At 40.4% G+C, this 23,232-nt stretch overlaps 1 protein-coding gene across 2 annotated transcripts in view; it reads right to left on the bottom strand.

The window, feature by feature from the left end:
• FMN2 (formin 2) overlaps positions 1 to 23,232 on the bottom strand; it is a 310,405-nt gene that overhangs the window by 71,599 nt on the left and 215,574 nt on the right. For both annotated transcript variants that reach the window (XM_060286264.1, XM_060286265.1), the window contains 5 exons: positions 15,238 to 15,329; positions 14,948 to 15,077; positions 13,751 to 13,897; positions 10,872 to 10,931; positions 10,613 to 10,733 (listed from right to left, as the gene is read on the bottom strand). In XM_060286264.1, the coding sequence (XP_060142247.1) occupies positions 10,613 to 10,733; positions 10,872 to 10,931; positions 13,751 to 13,897; positions 14,948 to 15,077; positions 15,238 to 15,329 (550 nt within the window). The remainder of the gene's footprint in view (positions 1 to 10,612; positions 10,734 to 10,871; positions 10,932 to 13,750; positions 13,898 to 14,947; positions 15,078 to 15,237; positions 15,330 to 23,232) is intronic.

The following is a 23,232-nucleotide window of genomic DNA, read 5'->3' as shown; positions in this document are numbered from 1 at the left end:
ATATTCCTTATGCTGTATATTAAACTCCATTACTCATTTAATACTTTATATTAAATGTAAGATTATACCTCTTATCCACTTCACCTTTTTCAACCATGCCCTCATCCCCACCCCAGCAACTGTGGGTTTATTCTCTATCTATAAGAATCTTTCTGTTTGGTTTGGTCATCTGTTTTGCTTTTTGGATTCCACAAGTAAGTGAAGTCATACAACATTGGTCTTTCTCTGTCTGACATATTCCACTTGGCATACCCTCCACGCCCATTCATGCTGCCTTTGTGCAAATGGAAAGCTTTATTTTTCATGGTTGAGTAGCATTCCACTGTGTGGGTAGGTGAAATATGTGGGCATATATATACACACACACATTATGTATATATATGTATATATACGAAACATGTATACACACACACATATATATAATGAGTATGTGAAACATGTCTTCTTTATCCATCCATCTATTGGTAGATACTACTTAGGTTGCTTCCAAATCTTGGTTATTACAAACAATGCTTCAATGAACATAAGGGTGTATATATCATTTTCAATCTGTATTTTTGTTTTATTGGTATAAATACCCAGAAGTGGAATTGCTGGAACATATGGTAGTTCTATTTTCAATTTTTCTGAGGAACCTCCATACTGTTTCCCACAGTAGCAGCATGAATTTTCACTCTCAGCAGCAGTGCACAAGGGTTCCCTTTTCTCCACATCCTCCTTGCCAATACTTGTTATTTCTTGTCTTTTTGATAATAGCTATTCTAACAGGTGTGAGGTGGTATCTCACTGTGGTTTTGATTTGCATTTTCCTGATGATTAGTGGTGCTGAGCATCTTTTCATGGGTTTGTTGGCTATCTTTTTGTCCTTTGGAGAAATGTTTATTCAGGTCCTCTGCACAATCTTTAATTGGATTGTTTGTTCTTTTTTATATTGTTTTCTGATTTCTTTATATAATTGCAATATAAGCCTTTTATAAAATATATTATTTGCAAAAATCTTCTCCCATACGGTAGGCTGCCTTTTCGTTGATGGTTTCCTTTGCTGTGCAAAAGCTTTTTTGTTTGATGTAGTCCCATTTGTTTATTTTTGTTTTTCTTACCCCTGCCTGAGGAGACATATCTAAAAAATCATCCGTAGGACTGATGTCAAAGAACATACTGCTATGTTTTCTTGTAGGTGTTTTGCGCTTTCAGGTCTTATATTTGAGTTTTTAACCATTTTGAGTTTATTCGTATACATAGTGTAGGAAAATAGTCCAGTTTTCCCAAAAGCATTTATTGAAGGGGCTGTCTTTTCCTCATTGTATATTACTGACTCCTTTGATGAAGATTAATGACCATGTAAGTATGGATGTATTTCTGGGCTTTCTAAGCTGTTCCAGTGATATATGAGTCTGTTTTCCTGCCAGTACCATACTGTTTGTTTTTTTTTTAAGTTTCGTAAAGTTAATACTCTTTTTTTTTTTAAATAATAAATTTATTTATTTTTGGCTGCGTTGGGTCTTTGTTGCTGCACATGGGCTTTCTCTAGTTGTGGCGAGTGGGGGTTACTCTTTGTTGTGGTGTGCAGGCTTCTCATTACGGTGGCTTCTCTTGTTGTGGAGCACAGGCTCTAGGTGCACAGGCTTCAGGAGTTGTGGTGCATGGGTTTAGTTGCTCCACAGGATGTGGGATCTTCCTGGACCAGGGCTCAAACCTGTGTCCCCTGCATTGGCAGGCAGATTCTTAACTACCACACCACTAGCGAAGTCCCCCCTACTGTTTTGATTACTATAGCTTTGTATTATAGTCTGAAGTCAGGGAGTGTGATATCTTCAGCTTTATTCTTTCTCAAGATTGCTTTGGTTTTGGAGTCTTTTGTGGTTCCATACAAATTTTAGGATTATTCTAGTTCTATGAAAAATGCCACTGGTATTTTGATAGGGACTACGCTGAATCTGTAGATTACCTTGGGAAGTATGGACATTTTAACAATATTGATTCTTCCAATCCATAAGCATGGTATATCTTTCCATTTATTTGTCATGGCTTCAATTTCTTTCATCAACATCTTAGAGTTTTCAGAGCTCAGGTCTTTCACCTCCTTGGTTAAATTTAGCCCTGGGTATTATTTTCTTGATGCAATTGGGATTGCAACACTTCTGTTCTGAGAGCACGTTCATTAAGTCCAATTTGTTCTTAAGTCCAACAAAGTTAGCCCAGGTACCCAACTAACACAATCAGATATATACCACTGCTTTTACACTTGCTCTGGACATACTGGGCTTTAAATAAAGATACTATACTACTGTACTCTATACAGCACTGTAAAGTACACAAAAGTACAACCACTTGTAGAGGATGCACACATGTGACAATGTACACCAGTCATGTGAACTAACTGATGTGATTGGACATGTGAATGCATGTTCAGATCTTTGAAAGTTCGTAACTTGAAGGTTCACATGTAGGGGACTTACTGTATTAATTTTGTACCTTTTAACTTTACTAATTCATTTATTAGTTCTAATAGATTTTTGGTTGTGTCTTTAGGATTTTTTATATATAGTGTCATGTCATCTGCAAACAGTGACAGTTTTACTTCTTCCTTTCCAATTTGGATTCCTTTTATTTCTTCTTATTGTCTGATTGCTATGGCTAGGACTTCCAATACTATGATGAATAAAAGTGGTGAGAGTGGGCATACTTGTCTTGTTCCTGACCTTAGAGGAAATGTTTTCAGCTTTTCACCATTGAGAATGATGTTTGCTGTGGGCTTATCCTACATGGACTTTGTTATGTTGATGTATATTCCCTCATACCCACTTTGTGGAGAGTTCTTATAAATAGATGTTGAATTCTGTCAAAAGCTTTTTCTACATCTATTGAGAGGATCATATGATTTTTATTCTTCAATTTGTTAACTGGAGAGCATTTTCAGAGTCTACCTGCCAAGGCTCACATCCAAGCAATTTTGAAAAGTAATCTCCAAGGACAAGACTCAAAAAAGATTAAAATGGTGATTCTAAAGTACATTACTGTGTGAAGGAGGAAGGGGTAGGAAGGAGGCTGACTGGGTTCATAGCTTGAGTGGCTTGGGGATGAAGAACACAGGAGGAAGAGCATTTTTCAAAGGAAAGAAAATTGAGGGGGGAATTGGAAGATGGCGGAAGAGCAAGACGCGGAGGTCACCTTGCTCCCCACAGATACACCAGAAATACATCTACACGTGGAACAACTCCTACAAAGGAAAGAAAATTAATTTGCTTTTGAACTTACTGTGTTTTAAGATGACAATGGAATATCCAAATGTAGTTTCAGCAAGCAGTTGGATTTATGAGTTTGCAGATCAGAGTGATACAGGAAAACTCTGAGTAAGACCACCTGAGAACAGCATATCCAGTGAGAAAAAGAGGGGGCCAAGGTTGAACGCCTGAGTAATGCCAACTTTAATAAAGAAGCAGAGGAAGAGAAGGCCATGAAGAAAAAAGACTAAGAAGGAAATGTCAGATATTATAAGGAGAATCAGAAGTGAGTGGGGTTAGTGAGTCGAAGGGAACAGAGACAGCAAACAAGACAAAGGTGGAAGTAAAATGCCCTCTCAATTTGGCAAATTGTGGCAACAGTTTCAGCAGTGCCAGGGACAAAGTTGTAACAGTGTGAGGACGGAATGGGAAGTCAGAGACCACGGAAGTGGACCAGGAATCTGTTACCATCTTGGTCAGTGAGCACACGTGTTCGAGAACAAGTGTCCAGCAAAGGCGAGGTGTGGGCTATGGGAAGAATGAGGGGCAAATGAACACAAACCCTTTACAGCTTCTGGAAAATGCTCCAAATATCCTAGTCTTGCCAACAGTGGGCAAGCAAATCCAGCTGCATGTTAAGAGAGGTGTATAATTCACATGCATCATTCTATCCTAAAGATGGATTTCAGAAAAATCTGATCGCTAACAATTAAATGTCCATAGATTAATGCCAAAAATAGTTCCTTATCACCTAAAAGTAATGAAAGTGGCAGAGATACCACACACACAAACCCCACGATACCTTAGTTTGGGTGTGGCAGACTTAGCATTATGACCAGTGGAATAAGTTACATTCACTGAGCTCACCACTTTACATGCCAAAACAAACAGGTGTTTCACATGTGTACTCTTCAACAAGAATTTTGAAAGTGAACACTTTTAAACTGAAATGAATGGTTTTGCTCCTTAAATAATCATTCCAATGAGAGGAACTCTCAATTTTTTTTCACTCTCCATACACATGTGATGCACTTCCATGGACAAATCCAGTGTACGGGATACAAAAGGATAAAATGTACAGGCTACAAAAACATAAAACACAACACCTGTGACTTTCAAAATCTCAGTCAGCCTTTCTGTGCCTCAGCTCTTTACCTGTAATACACAAATAGCAACAGAACCTGCCTCCTGGGGTTGTTACAAAGAATAAGTCAGTTAATATTCGTAGAGCACTTAGAACTGGGCCTGGTGCATGCTAAGGTCTGTGTAAGTTTTCACCATCATTGCTGTTGTTGTTATCTTTAGTTTTATCAGCAACAGTAGCAGACAAAAAAGCAGGATGCCCAAGGGCTAAGAGCATGGGTTTTGGAGACTGGGTTTGCATCCTGTCTCTTCCACTTACGAGCTGTGTGTCTTTGGCGAAGTAGGTACCCCCCTCTGTACCTCAGTTTCTTCCTCTGTAATACGGAGTTAATAAGTGTCTACTTCGCTGTGAAGATCAAAGGATTTTACGTAGGTAAAATACACAGAGGACTGCTGGATACACAGTAAGAGAACTATCATGTTTGCAACAATTACTGTGACTGCACAATTACCACCACCAGACACCACCAGAGGTGCAGCTACTAACACACAAAAAGAACACGGAACTCCCACTTCCTCAGTCTCAGGAAGCACTGAGGCAATGCTTCAGATTGTGGGAATGACATTTTTTTTAATTAATTTTTTTTTTAATTTTTGGCTGCATTGTATCTTTGTTGCTGCATGCGGGCTTTCTCTAGTTGCAGGGAGCGGGGGCTGCTCTTTGTTGTGGTGCGTGGGCTTCTCATTGCGGTGGCTTTTCTTGTTGCAGAGCACGGGCTCTAGGCACATGGGCTTCAGTAGTTGTGGCATGCAAGCTCAGTAGTTGTGGCTCCTGGGCTCTAGAGCACAGGCTCAGTAGTTGTGGCACACGGGCTTAGTTGCTCTGTGGCACATGGGATCTTCCAGGACCAGGGCTCGAACCTGTGTCCCCTGCATTGGCAAGTGGATTCTTAACCACTGTACCACCAGGGAAGTCCCTGTTAATATACTTTGGATATTAACCCCTTACTGGTCATATCATTTGCAAATGTTTTCTCCCATACTGTAAGATGTCTTTTCATTTTATCGATAGTTTCCTTTGTTGTGCAAAAGCTTTTAAGTTTAATTAGGTCCCATTTGTTTATTTTTGCTTTTATTTCCTTTGCTTTAGGAGACAGATCCAAAAAAAATATTGCTACAATTTATGTCATAGTGTTCTGCCTATGTTTTCCTCTAGGAGTGTTACGGTTTCTGTTCTTACATATAGGCCTTTAACTGATTTTGAGTTTATTTCTGTAGATGGTGTTAGAGAATGCTCTTAATTTCATTCTTTTATATGTAGCTGTCTAGTTTTCCCAGCACCAGTTATTGAAGAGACTGTCTTTTCTCTATTGTATATTTTTTCCTCCTTTGTTGTAGATTAATTGACCATACGTGCATGGGTTTATTTCTGGGCTTTCTATCCTGTGCCATTGATCTATATTTCTGTTTTTGTGCCAGTACCATTCTGATTTGAATACTGTAGGCTTTGTAGTATACTCTGAAGTCAGGGAGCATGATTCCTCCAGCTCTGTTCTTCTTTCTCAAGATTGTTTTGGCTATTTGGGGTCTTTTGTGTTTCCATACAAATTTTAAGATTATTTGCCCTAGTTCTGTGAAAAATGCCCTTGGTATTTTGATAGGGATTACACTGAATCTGTAGATTGACTTGAATAGTATGGTCACTTTAACAATGTTAATTCTTCCAATCTAAGAATCTGGTACATCTTTCCACCTTTTTGTGTTGTCTTCAATTTCTTTCATTAGTGTCATTGTACGTATGGTTTCAGACATGTTCCTGTATTACTGAGAACTTGAATTTTTTTTTAATTAATTAATTAATTATCTATTTTTGGCTGTGTTGGGTCTTCGTTGCTGTGGGCGGGCTTTCTCTAGTTGTGGTGGGCTGGGGCTACTCTTCACTGCAGTGCACAGGCTTCTCATTGTGGTGGCTTCTCTTGTTGCAGAGCACAGGCTTTAGGCACACGGACTTCAGCAGTTGTGGGACGTGGGCACAGTAGTTGCGGTTCACGGGCTCTAGAGCATAGGCTCAGTAGTTGTGGTGCATGGGGCTTAATTGCTCCGCGGCACATGGGATCTTCCCACACCAGGGCTCGAACCCGTGTCCCCTGCATTGGCAGGCAGATTCTTAATCACTGGGCCACCAGGGAAATCCCAAGAACTTGAATTTTCTGCACTGTATCAAACTCAAGGACACCAGCAATCATTCTCAAAATAGTACCTGCTGGCAGCTGCCAACCTTATGGTCTCAAGGTTTCCCCTTGTAACTAAGCAACCATTTTGGAGCCCATGGGTCCTTGCTTAACAAACACCCTTACTTCTTGCCCCTCCAATCCTAATTCTTAACAAACAAATCACATAATTTTGCAGTGTTTGCCCGTATAAGCCTTCCCCTTTTGTAGTCCAGCAAAACACAATTGAAGTGCTTCTTGACATTTTGTCTTCCAGGCTATAGCCCTCAGTTTGGCTCAAATAAAACTGTTTTCTGTTCCTATTGTAAATTGTTTATTGCTTATTTACACTGACATAAATAGTGTATTTTCCTGTTTGCATTTTCAGTGTTCTGATGGAACTGATATTCATTTTAAAATCATAATAAAAATATTTTTAAAAAGCTATTGGTTGCATTTGAATTGAGTTTATAACATCATTTTTTCTTTCCTTGAACAAAAATAAATAAAATCAGAAATTTACAATGATAAATACAATTGTTACAAACAAATATAAATCAATACAAACAAGTTTAAGGACTGATTTTTCCTAAATATGTCTGGATACAAACATTATTTCAACATCTGTGAAAGATACAGGTAATGAATTTTAAACACTTTCAAGTCAAATACTGAAGGTGGGGGAGGGTAGAGGATTCAGGGAGGAATGTGCGTGAGAACATTCTTGCCCAGTTCCAGGAACTTAATTACTCCATGCTCAGTGCACACAGAGTTGAGTCATGTGGCGAGTGGAACTGTTTCGACCCAAGAAAGGCACTGGAACAGAAGCCATCACTTGGCATCCAGAGAAGCTGCTACAAGTTTTGACAGACAAAATATTTTAAAACAATACTCTTTTCAAAGGGGAAAGATAGAAATATTGATACCTTGTCTAGCATTGTGAATGAAAGTATTCGTAGTCATCCTTTTGGGAGGCTACTAATAATGTTAATCTCAAATAATTTAAGCTCTTTTGCTCAAACCAGCAATTGACCTATGGTGAGACCAGTAGCTAATGAGTCTCTGGCACTAGTATTATAGCTTAGCAGATGGTTCTTAACTAATACTCTGGGGTGATGCTAAGAGAGAAAATGGGGTTCTATTTCTGGATATGTTGAATAGCTTTCTTAGAACAATTTTACTTTGATTAAAATTAATGGTTTTAAAGCTAAATGTCTAAAAGGAGTAAACAACTCTGCTGCTTGTTCTGCTTGTTTTTGGAAAATAGTATTAACCACATAAGGTGATCTGTGGGATTGGAGTGAAGGTTTTACCCTACATTAGTTTTATTAATGCATAATGTGGAAGATGTGGAGAACATCTTGACATGGAAAAGAATGAATAAGTTAAATTTTATTGTACAGTGCTTTCCTAAATAAATTTATTTGGTTATCATGTTCTTATATTCTGGAGAAGAAAAATTCCTTAAATAATAAATTCATGACTAGGTAGATCTTAAAACTACTAAGGGAAACAAAATGTAGTTAGCCATCTGCGCTCATGGTTTTTTAAAATCTAAGTTAACTTTAACGGTGCTGTACACCATCCAAAGAAAATGCCCTTATGTTGTCCTGCCTTCTTAGAGCTTGCTTGCTTTATTTTGCTTATATTTAATAAAAACTGTCTCAAATGTTAAAATTAAAAAAAAAAAAAAAAGAGAGAAGCTGCTAACGGCCAGGAGAGAACAAAAGCTACCTGTCACTGAGCTCGGACAGTCAGGGGAGCACCAAGGAGCTGCAGGAATCTTGGGAACAAGTACAGACACCAAACACAGCGGGTACTCTTACAAAATGCTAAAATGAGGTTCGGTTGTCTGAGCCATAACGCATTATTTCTTGGTCTTTCTTTTGAAATGAAAATTAAGTCTAGAAGCAGAGGCAGAAACAGTGACAGAGCCAGAAGATGAGTGACCAAATGGTTATAACTTATCTGTCTTTATCAAACTAGTCATACTCTTTATTCTATTTTTCCTTATTATAAATAACTAATATTTTTGGATACTTATTATATGGAAAATATTGTGAAAACTCTCTACATATATCATATCATTTTCTAAGTCTTCTTAAAAAAACTTGCTTCTGAAAAAAAAATGTGGACAGGCTACTTGAATATTCTGAAATGAATTACTTAATTTGATCACTTGAAAGGAATCATTATTAGGCTACATTTATCAAAGTGAACATTATTTTAAGGTAATTATATCCAAAATAATACCTCTCAAAAAACATTTCTCTTTTTAGCTCTGTGTCTTGTGAGAATCTGCCATTTTCATGACCTCATGTAACCATAGTGAGAAAGCATGTAGATATGAAACGTGAATGAGAAAACATTCCAAAGGGAAGCACCAACCAAAGTCAACATAAATCCCCTGTTCATGAGATCACCATTCCACCTGTTTATAAAATCATGTGTAAACTATGAAATCCTGCTTTGCAAGACTGAAGTGATGAAAGTGTTAAGTATTTTCCAGAAACCCCAGAAATGCCCAGCACCACATGGGGTGGGGGGGAGAGAGAAAAGAAGAAGAAGAAGGAGAAGGAGAAGAAAGAAGAAAGAAGAAAGAAGAAAGATGAACAAGAACAAGGAGAAGGAGAATTTCATAAGCAAACCAAGATACCTGGCTAAATTTTGAAGTATGATAAATACTACACATGAATGGTTTGCGTTTTGTATTGCTTTAAGAAATCATACTTAGATACATAGTAATGTAGCATTACACAATTGTAACATAGTTTTAATTGTTATTTATTTAAAAACAGGCAGTCATTCTTAGGCTCTATCCATGAGCACCCATATTTGATGCTCTCAGGGGAGCATCTAAACGGCAGGACTTCACCCCTCCTTGACAGTGACGATTGTATCTGTGGTACCCACAGCACCTAGCAAAGGCCTTTCATGCATCAGGCCCATAATAAATGTTAAGTATTTAGGAACTACGGGCAAATTATATAATGTTACTATGTTGATTTAAATCCATATAAACGCATCTGTGACCAGAATATAACAACTCCATAAATCTGATTACAGATAAGTATCTTTAGATAAGCATTTCAACACTGGGATAGAATCTCTTAAAAAGTTTTATCATCTTTTGGTTTCTGGGGTAACCAAGCCTCTTCTCATATAGTGATATAACATGAAATGAAAATCTCACATAAATTTACTCCATCCCTGTCTGTGCTTAAAGAGTTAGAAAGATGCTTAAATCGACAGCTGAGGTGTTCTCAACTTCACAGCAAGAAGAAACCTCATGAAAAGAAAGTAAAAGGGATGAGTGAAATAGGTGAAGGGGATTAGGGGTACAAACCGGCAGTTATGAATAAGTCACAAGGATGTAAGGTACAGCATAGGGAATAAAGTCAATAATACTGTAATAACTTTGGTACATAATAGATGAAGATATATTGTTGTACACCTGAAACTAATATAATATTGTAAGCCAATTGTACTTCATTAAAAAAGGCAGGGGAAGGGGATGAAAGGGATTTTATCTACAAAAAAAAAAAAACAAAACTGTAAACTACTTGCTTTTGTGCTTTTCTTTAAATTTACCATTTTGAAGAATTTCAAACTCTCTTCAAAATGATTTGATATAAGGCTTTTCAACTAACAAAAAAGCATTACACATGCACATGTTTTTTGACCAAATATGTGAAGAAAGATGTTTTCTTTCCAGGAAAGTTTACACGCCACAAAATCTCAGACAAGTATAGCAAGGGTGGGTAGGAGGGAATATGTATCTTTTAACAACAACATGATAAATGTACAAATGTTCTCGGCTATAAAGTGAAAGCAAGACAGTTAAATCTGCCCCTGATGAAAGAGGCTGCTATTCAAATAACCAAGATGCTATTTCAATAACTAAATTTCTAATACACATAACTTTGTACACAACAAAAGAATAAGATTATTGGTAAAATTTTTCTTTTGCCACACACACACAAAAATGTTTACATGGATGTAAATGGTTTTACTTTCTTTAAAAACACTGAAAAATCTGTCCTCATTAAAAAAGCATAAATAACAACCATGAGTTTCTTTAACATTGTAAGTTACCTCTCAGGTCTTTCTTGAGTTTTCTGAGGTCTTTTTGAAAGTCTTCAAACTTCATCTGCGAGGCCTGAAAGAGGTCCTGGGGCTCGGGCAGTGGAAACACACACTGTTCCTTCCCAGCATCCTGATCAGCAGGAAGCACAGAACGTTTAAATGAATGAGGACTGAGCAACAGCAGCAATGACAAAACGAAGACAAACACGGCCAAATCGCTCAACAATGAGGAATAACAAGATGTGACTCTATGTAAAAACTGTCTCACCTCATCAAAATTGCGAAGATAGTAGGAAACGATATATGACAAAAGGCTTCTGCTATTGTCCTAGACAGAGAGACCAAAGTGAGTAGAAATATATTTTTTAAATTATTAAATGTACAATGTTAAATTAAATTCACTCCAGTAAATCCACACATGTAGATGAGAATATTTGGGATGAAAGGTGAAGTTCTCTGTTTCTTCTTACTTTACCGGTCCAGACGGTCTTGTTTTCCCCACTGTTCCCACCTAAGCCCCACGTGGAAGCACAGCTGTTTCAGGGTGGGGTCTCAGATGTATCCACCTTTCTGTTTTCACCCTCCTCGACCAGACAATTAGTTCATTAATTTTATGTTTTATTATTGAAAGGTATAACTACTATCTAAACTGAAATGACTAAACATCACCAGCATTTCTGCATGGTTGGACCAACAGGGACCACTCCAACAGGAAGTTTGATTGAGGCTTGTTAGTATGTAGATTAAGAAATTTTAAGTTAAGTATTATTTCAAGTAAGCTGGAGCTTTAAAAATGCAAATGCGTATTATAAATTATGTCAGCAACTGAGATTTAGGAATTAATATCCATGCAGCTATAAATAATGTAATATATGTAGTTCTAAAGAAAAAAAATGTTTCATATCGAACAATCTTCAAAGAATAGCTTTCCACCTTCTTTCTGGCATATTTAGAGGAATTAATTTTTAATTTTTTTTTCATTGCTCAAAATTCGTATTAGATAATCTGAATGTGTGAAACCAAATACATATTTTAAAAATACACCCTATAATACAAACTTTGTTTTCTGGAATGTTCAATCTAAACATGATTTTTCCCCCACTGATAATAAAAGAACAACATCCCTTTATAATCAAGTTTGACATGACATGATAATATATCTATTAGACTCCCCATATATATTTCTATATACATATATTACACGGAAATATATAGCTATAATAATAAAAGTAATACATTTATTAGAAACAGGAGTGCTTGTAAAATGATTTAAGCACCTGACTTCCTTTGTCTTTCCTAACTTGCAAATCAGTGAAATGATCAGCAATACCTGAATCAATTAACAAAACACATTAAATGCCTGCTGACAGGCGTGCTGAGCAGAAGTTAATTCTGACTGATCCAAGGAACAGCTCCATCTATGCAGGTCTATATAACTATATAGATATAGTTATCTTCATTTTATACAGAAAGAACCAAATAGACTTTGCATATAGCTCTTGTGAGAATGCAAGTGAAATTATTTTTTAAAAACTTCCTTCTTGATTATTTTTTCCAGATTATTCCTTAATTATTTAAATTAACGAAATTTAACTTATAGAAGGATTGAATAAGATATATCAATCAATACAAAAAACCCCCTGGGCTTCCCTGGTGGCGCAGTGGTTGGGGGTCCGCCTGCCGGTGCAGGGGACGCGGGTTCGTGCCTCGGTCCGGGGGATCCCGCATGCCGCGGAGCGGCTGGGCCCGTGAGCCGTGGCCGCTGGGCCTGCGCTCCGCGGCGGGGGGTGGGGGGGTGGGCCGCGGCGGTGAGAGGCCCGCGTACCGCAAAAAAAAATAACAAAAAAAACCCCTTTATTCATATATAATTATGATCATAGAATCTATTTCAGATTCATTTTGATAAGTAACATTATATTGATGCTATTTGTATTCCAATGTTATTTACAAAAACTACTTGTTTCAGTCCAACAATCAGCTGTAAGAACTATTCAAAAACTACCATGTGTTTAGAAAAAAACCTTTTGTTTTTGAATAAATGATTTATCATGTTGACATATTGGAGGTTCATATGAAAATGTATATCATACAAATAAAACATCATTTGAAGAAATATAACCATAAAAATCACAAAAAATATATGCTGTTGGTGTTCCAAGCAAGGACTGTGTTTTTCCCAATTATGGAAAAGCACACTGTCTGGCATTTCATAGAAGTCCGATGAAGGAATGTTAAATGAACATATGAGTGGATATGAATGAATAAACCAGTGAGTTGCTGACTGGCAAAAAAAAGCAAAAAATGTATCTCCCTTCTATCAGGGAGATTATTGCCTTATCTAGGAGGGCCAATTCTCTGTAATTTCATTTTTATAGGCCAATTGTTCACTTAAACTCAATATTTTAAAAACATTTCCTTCATAATTTCCTTCATCATATAGTTCTTTGTGAAGACTCTTTTATCAGAGAAACAGAATTCTATTATTTTCTAAGTTTACAATGTCAGGCTTTAACTCTGACCACTGTGGTGGTTTCCCTGATGTTATATTTCTACTGACACTCTCATAATCTCTTAGATGTTAATTTTAAACAAACACAACTACAGAAGTAGAATAAAAAATAATAATTAGGTTTGCAAAAGGGCTTAGATGTTCTCATATATACCAGTATCAAGGAGAGGATGATATAGAGAAAAACAGGATCATCTTTTAAATTTTATTTATTAACTACTTTCACTCGTCTTTGTTTTGTTTTTAAAACATGGGCCTGTTGGCCTCCATTGCTTAACATGGAGAGAAGAAAGGGATGGATACACTGTCTAATTTATAGAAATCAACTAGTCCTCAGATCCAAAAGGATAAATATTAGCAAACATGGGGAAGATATTAAAAAGTAATTATTTTTATTTTAAAATATTGTCTTCTCAATTATTCATTAGACACAGGATTCAAAATTACTCACTTTAGGAAACACTATTCTTCTCTAGATCACAAATATATGGTGGCCACTACTTTTGTCTAGCTTAGAACACAAAGGAAATTTTTACCTTGGGACATAAATATTTATCACACTGGTTTACAGTCAAACTTATTACTCAACAAGATGCCCAGTCCTCAGTGTGCTACATTCACTCACCCGAAATACTTACACTGCTTTTGACGTCTTTCAGCTTTGGGAGGATGTCTAACCCGAAACCATCTGCCTGTCCCCGAGTCTTATTTCCACCATTCATGTAGTTGCCAAAGGCAAGAACCAAACCCAAAACTTGCATGACCCCTGAGCCATTTTTTAATGTCTGTAAAACAGGATAAAGAAGAATCTCTCACTCACAGTCTTGTCTGAATTACCTTAAGTCAGTGGCAGATATTCATATTATACTAATAATTTGGGGTCACATCCAAACTTCATCAGTGCTCATTTTAGTATATTTAAGAGTAGTGTCTCCAAAGATAACTTAGAAAAAGTTGCACCACCCACAAGCATGCAGGTTGTGCTTCTGTAGCTGAGACGTACCAGCCTAGGTCATTTCTGTGATGTAACTGCATGGAAAACAAATATGGCTGTGATATGAGAACCACCACAAAATAATATCATTGCCATCGGCCTAACTGTACCTGCCTCTGTGCAACGCAAATTTTTGGCATAAGGTGTAACTACCAAAACGTAGTTACAAAGTTTAATTTCCAAATTTAGATTTATCCCTGAAAGGTTCATACTCACTTCTTCCAAAACACACAGTTTAAGTTGAATATGTACATCACTTCCTCTGAAAATGTGTCTTTCATGACATCTTACTACTTTTCAAAATGATTTACCATAGCCAGAAAGAATGGTGCTATTTTGACAATTCGTTTTAAATGTTAATATTGGTAATTTCTGCCAAGCATTTGTTCTTTGTTTTCAGATGAATATTTATCTTCTGTCGAGCCATACAGCTGTTCCTGAAGCATTTGGTTTGAATCACTAACAATTTGTTGAGGGGCCCTCCACAAAATGGAGGAAAATAAAGAAAATGTCTTCACGTGGCTTTTGGCTGGCAGTCTGATGGAGGAGAGGCCCATGACAAGGGAATATTGTGCTTTGGCAAAAGCAGGGGGACAGAAGCCTGCGTGGGTGGACACCCAGTGACTGTGCCCCAGCAGCGCTGTCCCGGGTCCACTCGCCCTCCTGCACATTTGCTTTGACCTTGATGCTCAGTCATACATTCTCTCTGGTGGGACCCCTATCCTTCAAATTTTATGAGTACTTATGGTAAATAAAAGAAAACTCGTTTGAAATACGAACATGACTGAACACAATTAAAGATCAGAACCCAAGCGACAGCCGCCGATGGACCAGCACCCACCTCACACAACTTCTGTAGCAGCTCCAGTTTGCGCCGAATTGAGCAAATGCTTTCTGAAAATGTGGACTGAAACAGGATGCAAAAGACTCGCTCTGAAAAGTTGGGGATTAGTGACAGTTCGTAAAGGAACCTAAGGAAATAAAGCCAAGTTAAGAGGAAAAAATGATGCACATAAACACGTTCATCCTCACATCATTCATGATACTGATGCACAGAAGGTACTTCATTTTCTGAATGGAAAGAGCCCCCCGTGGCCTGGACGCCGCCCGCGGGGCCGAAGCCCTGCTTACTGCTCAGGTTTGTCCAGAGACTTGGCGTTTTCCTTGTCTTTGGAGGACCGGCCGTGTTTTTCAATTTTTTCCAGTTCATCTGACTGTGCTCTCTGGAACAACAAAAGCCAAGTGGTTTTTAGATAATGATTATCTCAAATACAGCAAAACTCTATATATTTTCATATTTCTTAGCATGTTTGAAGTAAAGATCATCTCCAAATCTTCCAAATGTTATTGTCTGTTAGTGACATGAAAAATATTTATTCCAGCATGTTTTAAAACAAGTTTCCCTCTCTTGTTTTTTAGCGGTTTATAATACCCTCCAGAATGCAAGAAATTAATTTTAAAGTGTCATTTCTTATTCAGAAATTAATCAAGTTAAATTTGGAAGTAATTTGATCCTAAAGCTGTTAAAGATTTTTAAAGGGAAAAGTACCTATTTAACTACTGCAATCATTGTTTATATCTGTTTTGGGGAAAGAACAGTACAATTGAATTATTAAGTCATGGAACAAAAATAAAAGATTTTGATTCTTCTGAATTTTCTTTTTGATACAAAAATGGCTCTAGGCTTTTCTTTCTAGGTGTCTTCTTTCACCTTTTAAAATCTCAAGCTAAAAATTTTTTGTTCTAAGTTTATTTCTTTATAGGAGGGGATCCTGTGCATTTTAACATAAGGTAGAAGATTTTATAGGCTTCAAGAGACACAAACTTACTCTTTGTGGAGAATTTGGATGATTTTATTTTCAGTCTTGTCTCTGTAATTCACAAAGATGTTTCAAAACAGCCAAAATACTATACTGTCTAAGTGCATTAACAAGTTTGAGTAGACCGCCGTATCTTGGGTTTGAGTCTAGTCCTCCGATATTAAAATCCCTTCAACCATTATTTGTTGTTTACCCAGCAAATCAGCTCAGCCATGAGCTGCTGTAGATGACAGGACCTGATCAACTTCTGGAGACTGCAGATTTCCTCTAAACAAAGAATGTTCTGTTTTGAATTCACTGATTGTTCTGAAATGCAGGTTTTTCTATAGATGGGATTAACTAGAAAAGACTAGTTTCTCCAAGGAAGCTTCTTTTAGCATGGAAAGACTTGATGACTGATCGGTAGATCTTCTGAGGGTCTGATCAGTTTTGCTTCCGGAACGTAAGGTGACAAAAAGGATACTGAGAAGTAAAGGTATGACGTCCACCACAAAGCCTGCCTTGCCCACCTCGACCCCATTATAACCAGTCTCTCTCTAGAACAGCACGGAACCTTGTGTTCACTCTGTGTTGTGCTACACGTACCACAGTGTCTCACTGGTGATGCACACGCATGCCTACAAGCTTCTGGAGGAGGAAGGCCATGTCTTGCTATGGTCCTAGTGACTGGTATGGTTCACTACGGTATGGTCAGCCCTCAGTATCGTGGGTTCCGCATTTGTGGATTCAACCAAATGCAGATCCAAAACATGTGGGGAAAATTCCATAAAGTTCCAAACAGCAAACTTGGATTCACTGTGCTGCATCAACGTTTTACACAGCACTTACACGGCATCATAAGTAATCGAGTGATTTAAAGCATACGGGAGGGTGTGTGGGGTTATATGCAAGTACTGCACAACTTCATTGAAGGGACTTGAACGTCTGCGGATTTGGTACCAAGCCCCCGCAGATACCGAGGGGTGACTGTGCAGTTAGCAGTCAGTAATTTTTTTTAAACATTGAAAAATTAAATCAGTAATTGAATATGAAAATAGAAGGCCTCCAGTTCTGGGGAAAAGAGGGAGGTAAAAGGACGAAATCTAATGACAGGACACTTGAAATAAGAACTAGTGAGGACATGATGATACAATGCCAACTGCTCAGCATCATCCTGAGAGTACAATGAGAATCCTTATGAGGTAATTTGAATCCAAAATAGATACCTATGCCTGCATGAGACAGAATGAGTCACTTCAAATGCTAGAACACAAATAGGTAGATAAAGAAATAAGAAAGCTATGCCCAGCAAAAGTACATATGACTTCACTCACCTGTACGTCCATTCCACACAACTCTTTTGGGTATCCATCATTCATCTCTTACACAGGAATACTTATGTGTGTAAAGGTACAAGAAGTAGGACTAAAACGTCGTAGGTTTTTAAGCAATATTTATCAAATCTACAAATTCTGCTATTCATCAGTACACCAAGACCAACTGCTTCTTCTTGCCCATTGGCTTTCTCCTTGCACAACATGTGGGATCCAGCAAAAATCAGTTATTTTCTAGCTGTTAAGGCCCCAAATTCTTACTCTTATCAGCAACCATCAACTATGTAAACTATTGACTACAAATCTGTACCAGAACTCAGAGGTCACCTCGATAATTCTGGCTTTGTTTGACCCCCAAAATGAAGTTAGTCTCAAGGGTTCTTCTCTGGTCCACCAGTTTGAAGTAATCATCAGGGTCGGGCTTTAAAAAGGATGAATTTTAGGGATTTATTCATCCACCGATTCAATCAAAGACGGACTGTTTACCAGGCACTACACCAGACACTGGAGATAAAAATATATACGCTGGGCTTCAGATTCAAGGAAAATCCCACCACACGACACATCATGTTGCTCATAACACCACTCTTATTTGCTCAACCCTGCTACAGCAATCTTCCACTGCTTTTTTGTTGGGTTTTTTTTTTTTTTTTGGCGGTATGCAGGCCTCTCACTGTCGTGGCCTCTCCCGTTGCGGAGCACAGGCTCCGGACGTGCAGGCCCAGCGGCCATGGCTCACAGGCCCAGCCGCTCCGTGGCATGTGGGATCCTCCGGGACCGGGGCACGAACCCGCCTCCCCTGCATCGGCAGGCGGACTCTCAACCACTGCACCACCAGGGAAGCCCCCCCACTGCTTTTTAAAACTATACATAACCCTTTATAAGAAGGGGATGCTAGTGACCACTCTACCATACCAGTGGTGATGAGAGTTATCTATCGAAATAGGTTCATTTTTCCTTATGGCCAAAGACACACGGGCAAAGTAACTACACACTCACATACCAATGAACAACATAAAGGAATTTCCAAGTTCCAAACATTCAGGTAGCAAGGCTTCCCTCTCCCAGTCTCACAAGCCCAGATCATTTCAGTCTCCAGCACAGGGGCTGTCTTTTGGTTACTACCTTCCTTTGCTTACTGCACACTCCCCCTTCCCACTCCCACCCCGATTACCTGCAGGTTTGTACCAGAATTTCCTTTTCTCAACAGTTCCTGTTTGCCTAAAAATGAAATAGATCTATTGCTGCTAAGTTGGAGGCTTTCACCAGTTACCAAAGATTCACGGCACCCAACACCCACACACAACCCTCACTCAACCGCTGGCCAGAACCGACCTGGATTCCTGGCTGCCAGCCCCGGACTTCACCAGGTATTTTGACCTCCGCGGCCCTAAACCCACACGCCCTGCAACTGAAGGCTGCTCTTCCAACTCCTGAGGAAAACCGTAGCTCCCAGAGAGGATGGGGCTGGGGAGCAGGGGGTGCAGGGGGAGAGGAAGCTGTTGAGAGGGGTAACGTGCTTTCCTGATGCCGAGTCTATTGCTGGCATTCAGCCAGTGTTTCTCAAGCGGGGCTCCAGGGAACACTGACTTGGGTCCTGAGATTCATTAAGCATTGCTGTGTGAGGACTTCCTCCGGAGGTCCAGTGGTTAGGACTCCGCGCTTCCACTGCAGGGGGCGTGGGTGGGGTTCAACCCGCGGTCGGGGAACTGGGATCCCACATGCTGCGCGGTGCAGCCAAAAAAATGCTGTGTGGTACACGCTAAATAAATACTCTCAGAAGTTATGTTGTTGAAAAACCTATTTCATTTTATCAGCTATCCTCATACCTAATTGATCATAAAAAGTATGTATGTGAGAGGGCAACAGAGAGAACAAGATAGAAACGCTCCCAAGGAGCTGGTGTTCCAAGGGATGCAGGTGGGAACACGGTGTAGGCCACACTCTCACCAGTCCCCGTTCGGTTTCTACCATCTTCTCAGTGTTTCTAGTCTACGTCTCATCGCTAAATCTTGGCCTCAGCCCTCGCCCTCATGTCTGCCTCCGGATGGGCTCCCGCTGGTCACAGCATCACACCCCCTGTCCCTGGAGCCCCGACAGCCATCCTCAGTCCCCACCGCCAGGCCCGCGCTCCCACCCGCCCACACACGACAAAAGGCTTCAGCCCGCGTTTCCGAGACAGCCCGTTTTCCCCTGCATACGTCCACACGAGCAACTGCTTCCCCAATATTTTCTCCTGCATAGCTCAAAAGCACCTTGGACAAAAAAGTCTAAAAACAAACTCATGTTTTCTTCCCCAAAACACTTAGCAGTCCTGATGACAGCAAAGTGGAAACAAGTCACCCAGCCGGACGCCGATGAGTCGCCCAGCCTCAGAGCCGCTCTCCCCCGCCACTCCCAATGCCGTCGTGCGGCCCGGGCCACCACCCTCCCGCCCGTTCTGCCTGGCCCCCGTCACCGCCCCCAGCTATGACACCCACCCTACACGGTACGCAGTGTCACTCTGTAAAGATGCAGACCGGAGCCTGTGCTCGACGCCACTCCTCGCGCCTGCGTCTCGGCTGACCCTCACTCTTAGATCAGCACACAGACCCCGGGTGCCCGCGAATCCCCTGTGGCCCGCTGCCCGCCCCCATCTTGTGTCCTGCCCACACCTGCTGAGCGGTTCTGTCCCCACTGGCTTTCCTCCAGTTCCTCAAGTGGATCCCACTCCTCTTACACCGACGCTGCGCCTTGTGTCTGGAACATTCCCCACACGTCTCACCCCTCAGCACCCCTGCTTCTCTGCTCTGGGGAGGCCGCCCTTCACCTCCTCACCAGCCTGGGTCCTCCTGGGGACACAGCCCCGTTGGGCATCACCACTGGAAATGAGTCTGGGAGGCGTGGCTCCCAGAGTACAAAGACAGCTCCATAAGCCCAAGGATAATGTCAATGTTTTCATCATTGCAACCAGAGCACATGCCTGAAATAAAGCAGACGTTTAATAAATATCTGATGAAATAATCACAAACATATGGAGTTTATTATATATAAATTACTCCAAAGTCACTCATTTCTTCCTAACGTCCTATCTCCTCATTCAATCTCATCTTTTCTCCCCTTTCTGCAAATAGAAACAGTAACTACCAGGCCTTGAAACAGTGGGTGTCTGACTTTGGAGAAGTCAAGGTCACAATGTCTGGTGATTTGGACGACAGCAGCCAGGCAGCCGGTTCTGTGCTGGATGGCGGTTGAGGGGAGACTGTGCCTGGTCTCCAGGAGTTTTCTTTTCTTTACTCCTGTGCTATTGATCCAGCATCAGCAGCAACCTTCCTCTTCCTGTAATTGACCTGTAATTATCTCTCCCTCTCTCCGCTCACCCTTCCCCTCAGCCCTTTCTTTCCTACCTGAGCCTCAAACTCCCTTCTCCCCCACCCATCACTCCCTGAGCCCTTCACAGCCCTCCCTCTCCTTCTCCAGCTCAGAATTTCAGAGGAAAATTGACTTCTCTCATCTTGGGCTTGGTTTATGAATCCCCACGATCTGGCTTTTGTTCTCTCACTAAGCTCAAAAATGATCTTCTTAGAGCCAAGAGTCTCTTCTACCTGTAGATAAAACAAGAGCTCCTATTTATTGAGCCCTTAATAACAGTCAGGCATCCTGCAAAGTGTTCTCCATGTACAATATCATGTAGTCCTCACAGAGCCCTGACAGGCATCATTATCACCAACAGCATCACCCCCATCATATGATGAGAACGCTGAGTCTCAGGTCTCAACCAGTAAGCATGGGTGCCAAGGTCCAAGCCTTCACCTATCGTCTCCTGATGTCAAGGGGCTGACACAGATGTCTTTTTTACAGAAGTGCTACTGAGCCCCAGGCTGCCTACTGAAGGGGCCCAGGGTCTTGAAGACCAACATGGGGCCAAGATGAGGACACCCCATTCCTTGCCAGTCATTTCTGCAACTAAAAGTCCTGGAAATAAGACTATAAACAAACATAGGAAAGCTGTGAAAAATGCAGGGAAGGCTGACTGGCCGGGAACCTCACAAGCTGAGGAAAGCCGTAAGCTCCCCATGTTTTCTTTCCTCCTTCATCCCCAGTGGGGTGCTGGAGAGGCCTGGATGCAGGACCACCTCTAGACAAAGGACGTCTGGCAGAAAAAACCTCATTCTTAACACTTGTCCTACTCGAGCCAAAAACCAAGAGAAAAACTGACCCCTCGCGGAATCAGTGTGGCCGAGTGGAGAAGCGAACATCACCCGACCTGGCAGCAATGGGGTAAAGCTGGCTGGCAGGAGGCAATGCTACTTAGCGACACTCTTCCCCGACCTCCCCCCCAGTGTCTGGGGGGCAGCTGGTACTTCTCCCACCCCCGGCAGCAACGAGGCACAATGAGGTGGCTCAGAGGGTTGACAGTGAGCCTACAATCTAACTGGAAAAGGGGCAAAAGACGTGGACCTCACCAAAGAGAACACACAGAAGACAAACACATGAAAAGACGATCATTTGCCATTAGGAAAATGCAAATTAAAATCGCAGTGAGATATTACCATACACCTACCTACTACAACAGCTAAAACTTAAAAGATGGTGACAGCACCAAGGATGCAGCAAAATTAGATCTCTCCCATATTGCTTCTGAGGACGTTCTGGAGAATAGTTTGGCAGCTTCCTAAAAATACATTCTAAATATACATTTAACATATGCCGGCATTTATCGCAAAGATGAGAAAGCTCATAACCACACCAAAAACTTAATGTATATGAATATTCATAGGAGTTTTATTTGTAATAGCCAAAACCTGAAAACCCAAATGTCCCTCAATGTAGGAAACAAATTTGGAGTGTTCACACCATGGAGTACTATTCAACAATGGAAAAAAATAAGCTTTTGATACACTCAACACTTGGATGGATCTCAAGGGAATTATACTGAGTGAAAATAAGCCAATATCAAAAGGTTACAGGTTACATCCTATATGATTCCATTTATATAACACTCAAAATGACAAAATTACAGAGATGGAAAACAGAATAGTGACTGCCAGGGATTAGGAATGGGGAAACGGGTCTGTGCAGAGGTGGAACAATTCTGTATCTTTTTTTTTTTTTTTTGGCTGTGACGCAGGGATTGTGGGATCTTAGTTCCCCAATCAGGGACCAAACCTGGGCCCTGGCAGTGAAAGCACCGACTCCCAACCACTGGGCCACCAGGGGATTCCCAACAATTTTGTATCTTGATTGTAGTAATGGTTACACAAATCAACACATGTGATAAAACTGTACAGAACTACACACACATAGAAACATGTGCATGCACGCACGCACACACACACACAAAGGAGTGCATGAGGGACCAGCAAAATCGAAAAAAAGGTCTATGGGTCACACCAATGTCAATTTCCAGATTTTAACACTGTACTATACTTTTGTAAGATCTTATCACTGGGGAAAACTGGATGAAGGCTAAACAGGGCCTCTGTGTACTCTGTATGTTGTATCCAGTGAATCTGCAGTTATTTCAAAATAAAAACTTAAAAGAAAAAATCAACACAGCCCACTGCTCATCTGTTCCTTTATGTCCCCAAATACGTTCCTCCTTTGAATATCCAATCTTGGTCCAAACACCCAGGAAAGAAGCGGACTTCGGTCTCTCCCCTCCCTCATCCTGTTAGGCAACACTTCCTAGCTCATCAGTCCTGAAAAAACCTCAGGAGCAGACTTCCCCCTCTCCCATCTCAATGCCACATCCATCCCTGTCAATCTCAGCCCCTCCCAAATCCCATTCCAACTCTCCTGTGGGCTTCCTTCCTCCAACACAAAATTCCTCACCCCATATCACTCTGCTCCACCTGCTGGGAAAGTCCTCATCTCTACTCTCAAGCTTATAAGAACATCTGCAAACAGGCCCAAACCTTGCCTCACTACGAAGATTACTCAGGGTTCCTTAAATCAAGTAACTGTCACCTCTTCAGCAACTGTCCTGTTCTTTCCACAGAACTCTGTCCCAG

Source organism: Globicephala melas, chromosome 16, assembly GCF_963455315.2.
Source record: "Globicephala melas chromosome 16, mGloMel1.2, whole genome shotgun sequence".
Lineage (NCBI taxonomy): Eukaryota > Metazoa > Chordata > Mammalia > Artiodactyla > Delphinidae > Globicephala > Globicephala melas.
Note: the sequence above shows the minus strand (reverse complement) of the source record. Positions and strands in the feature narration are given on the sequence as shown.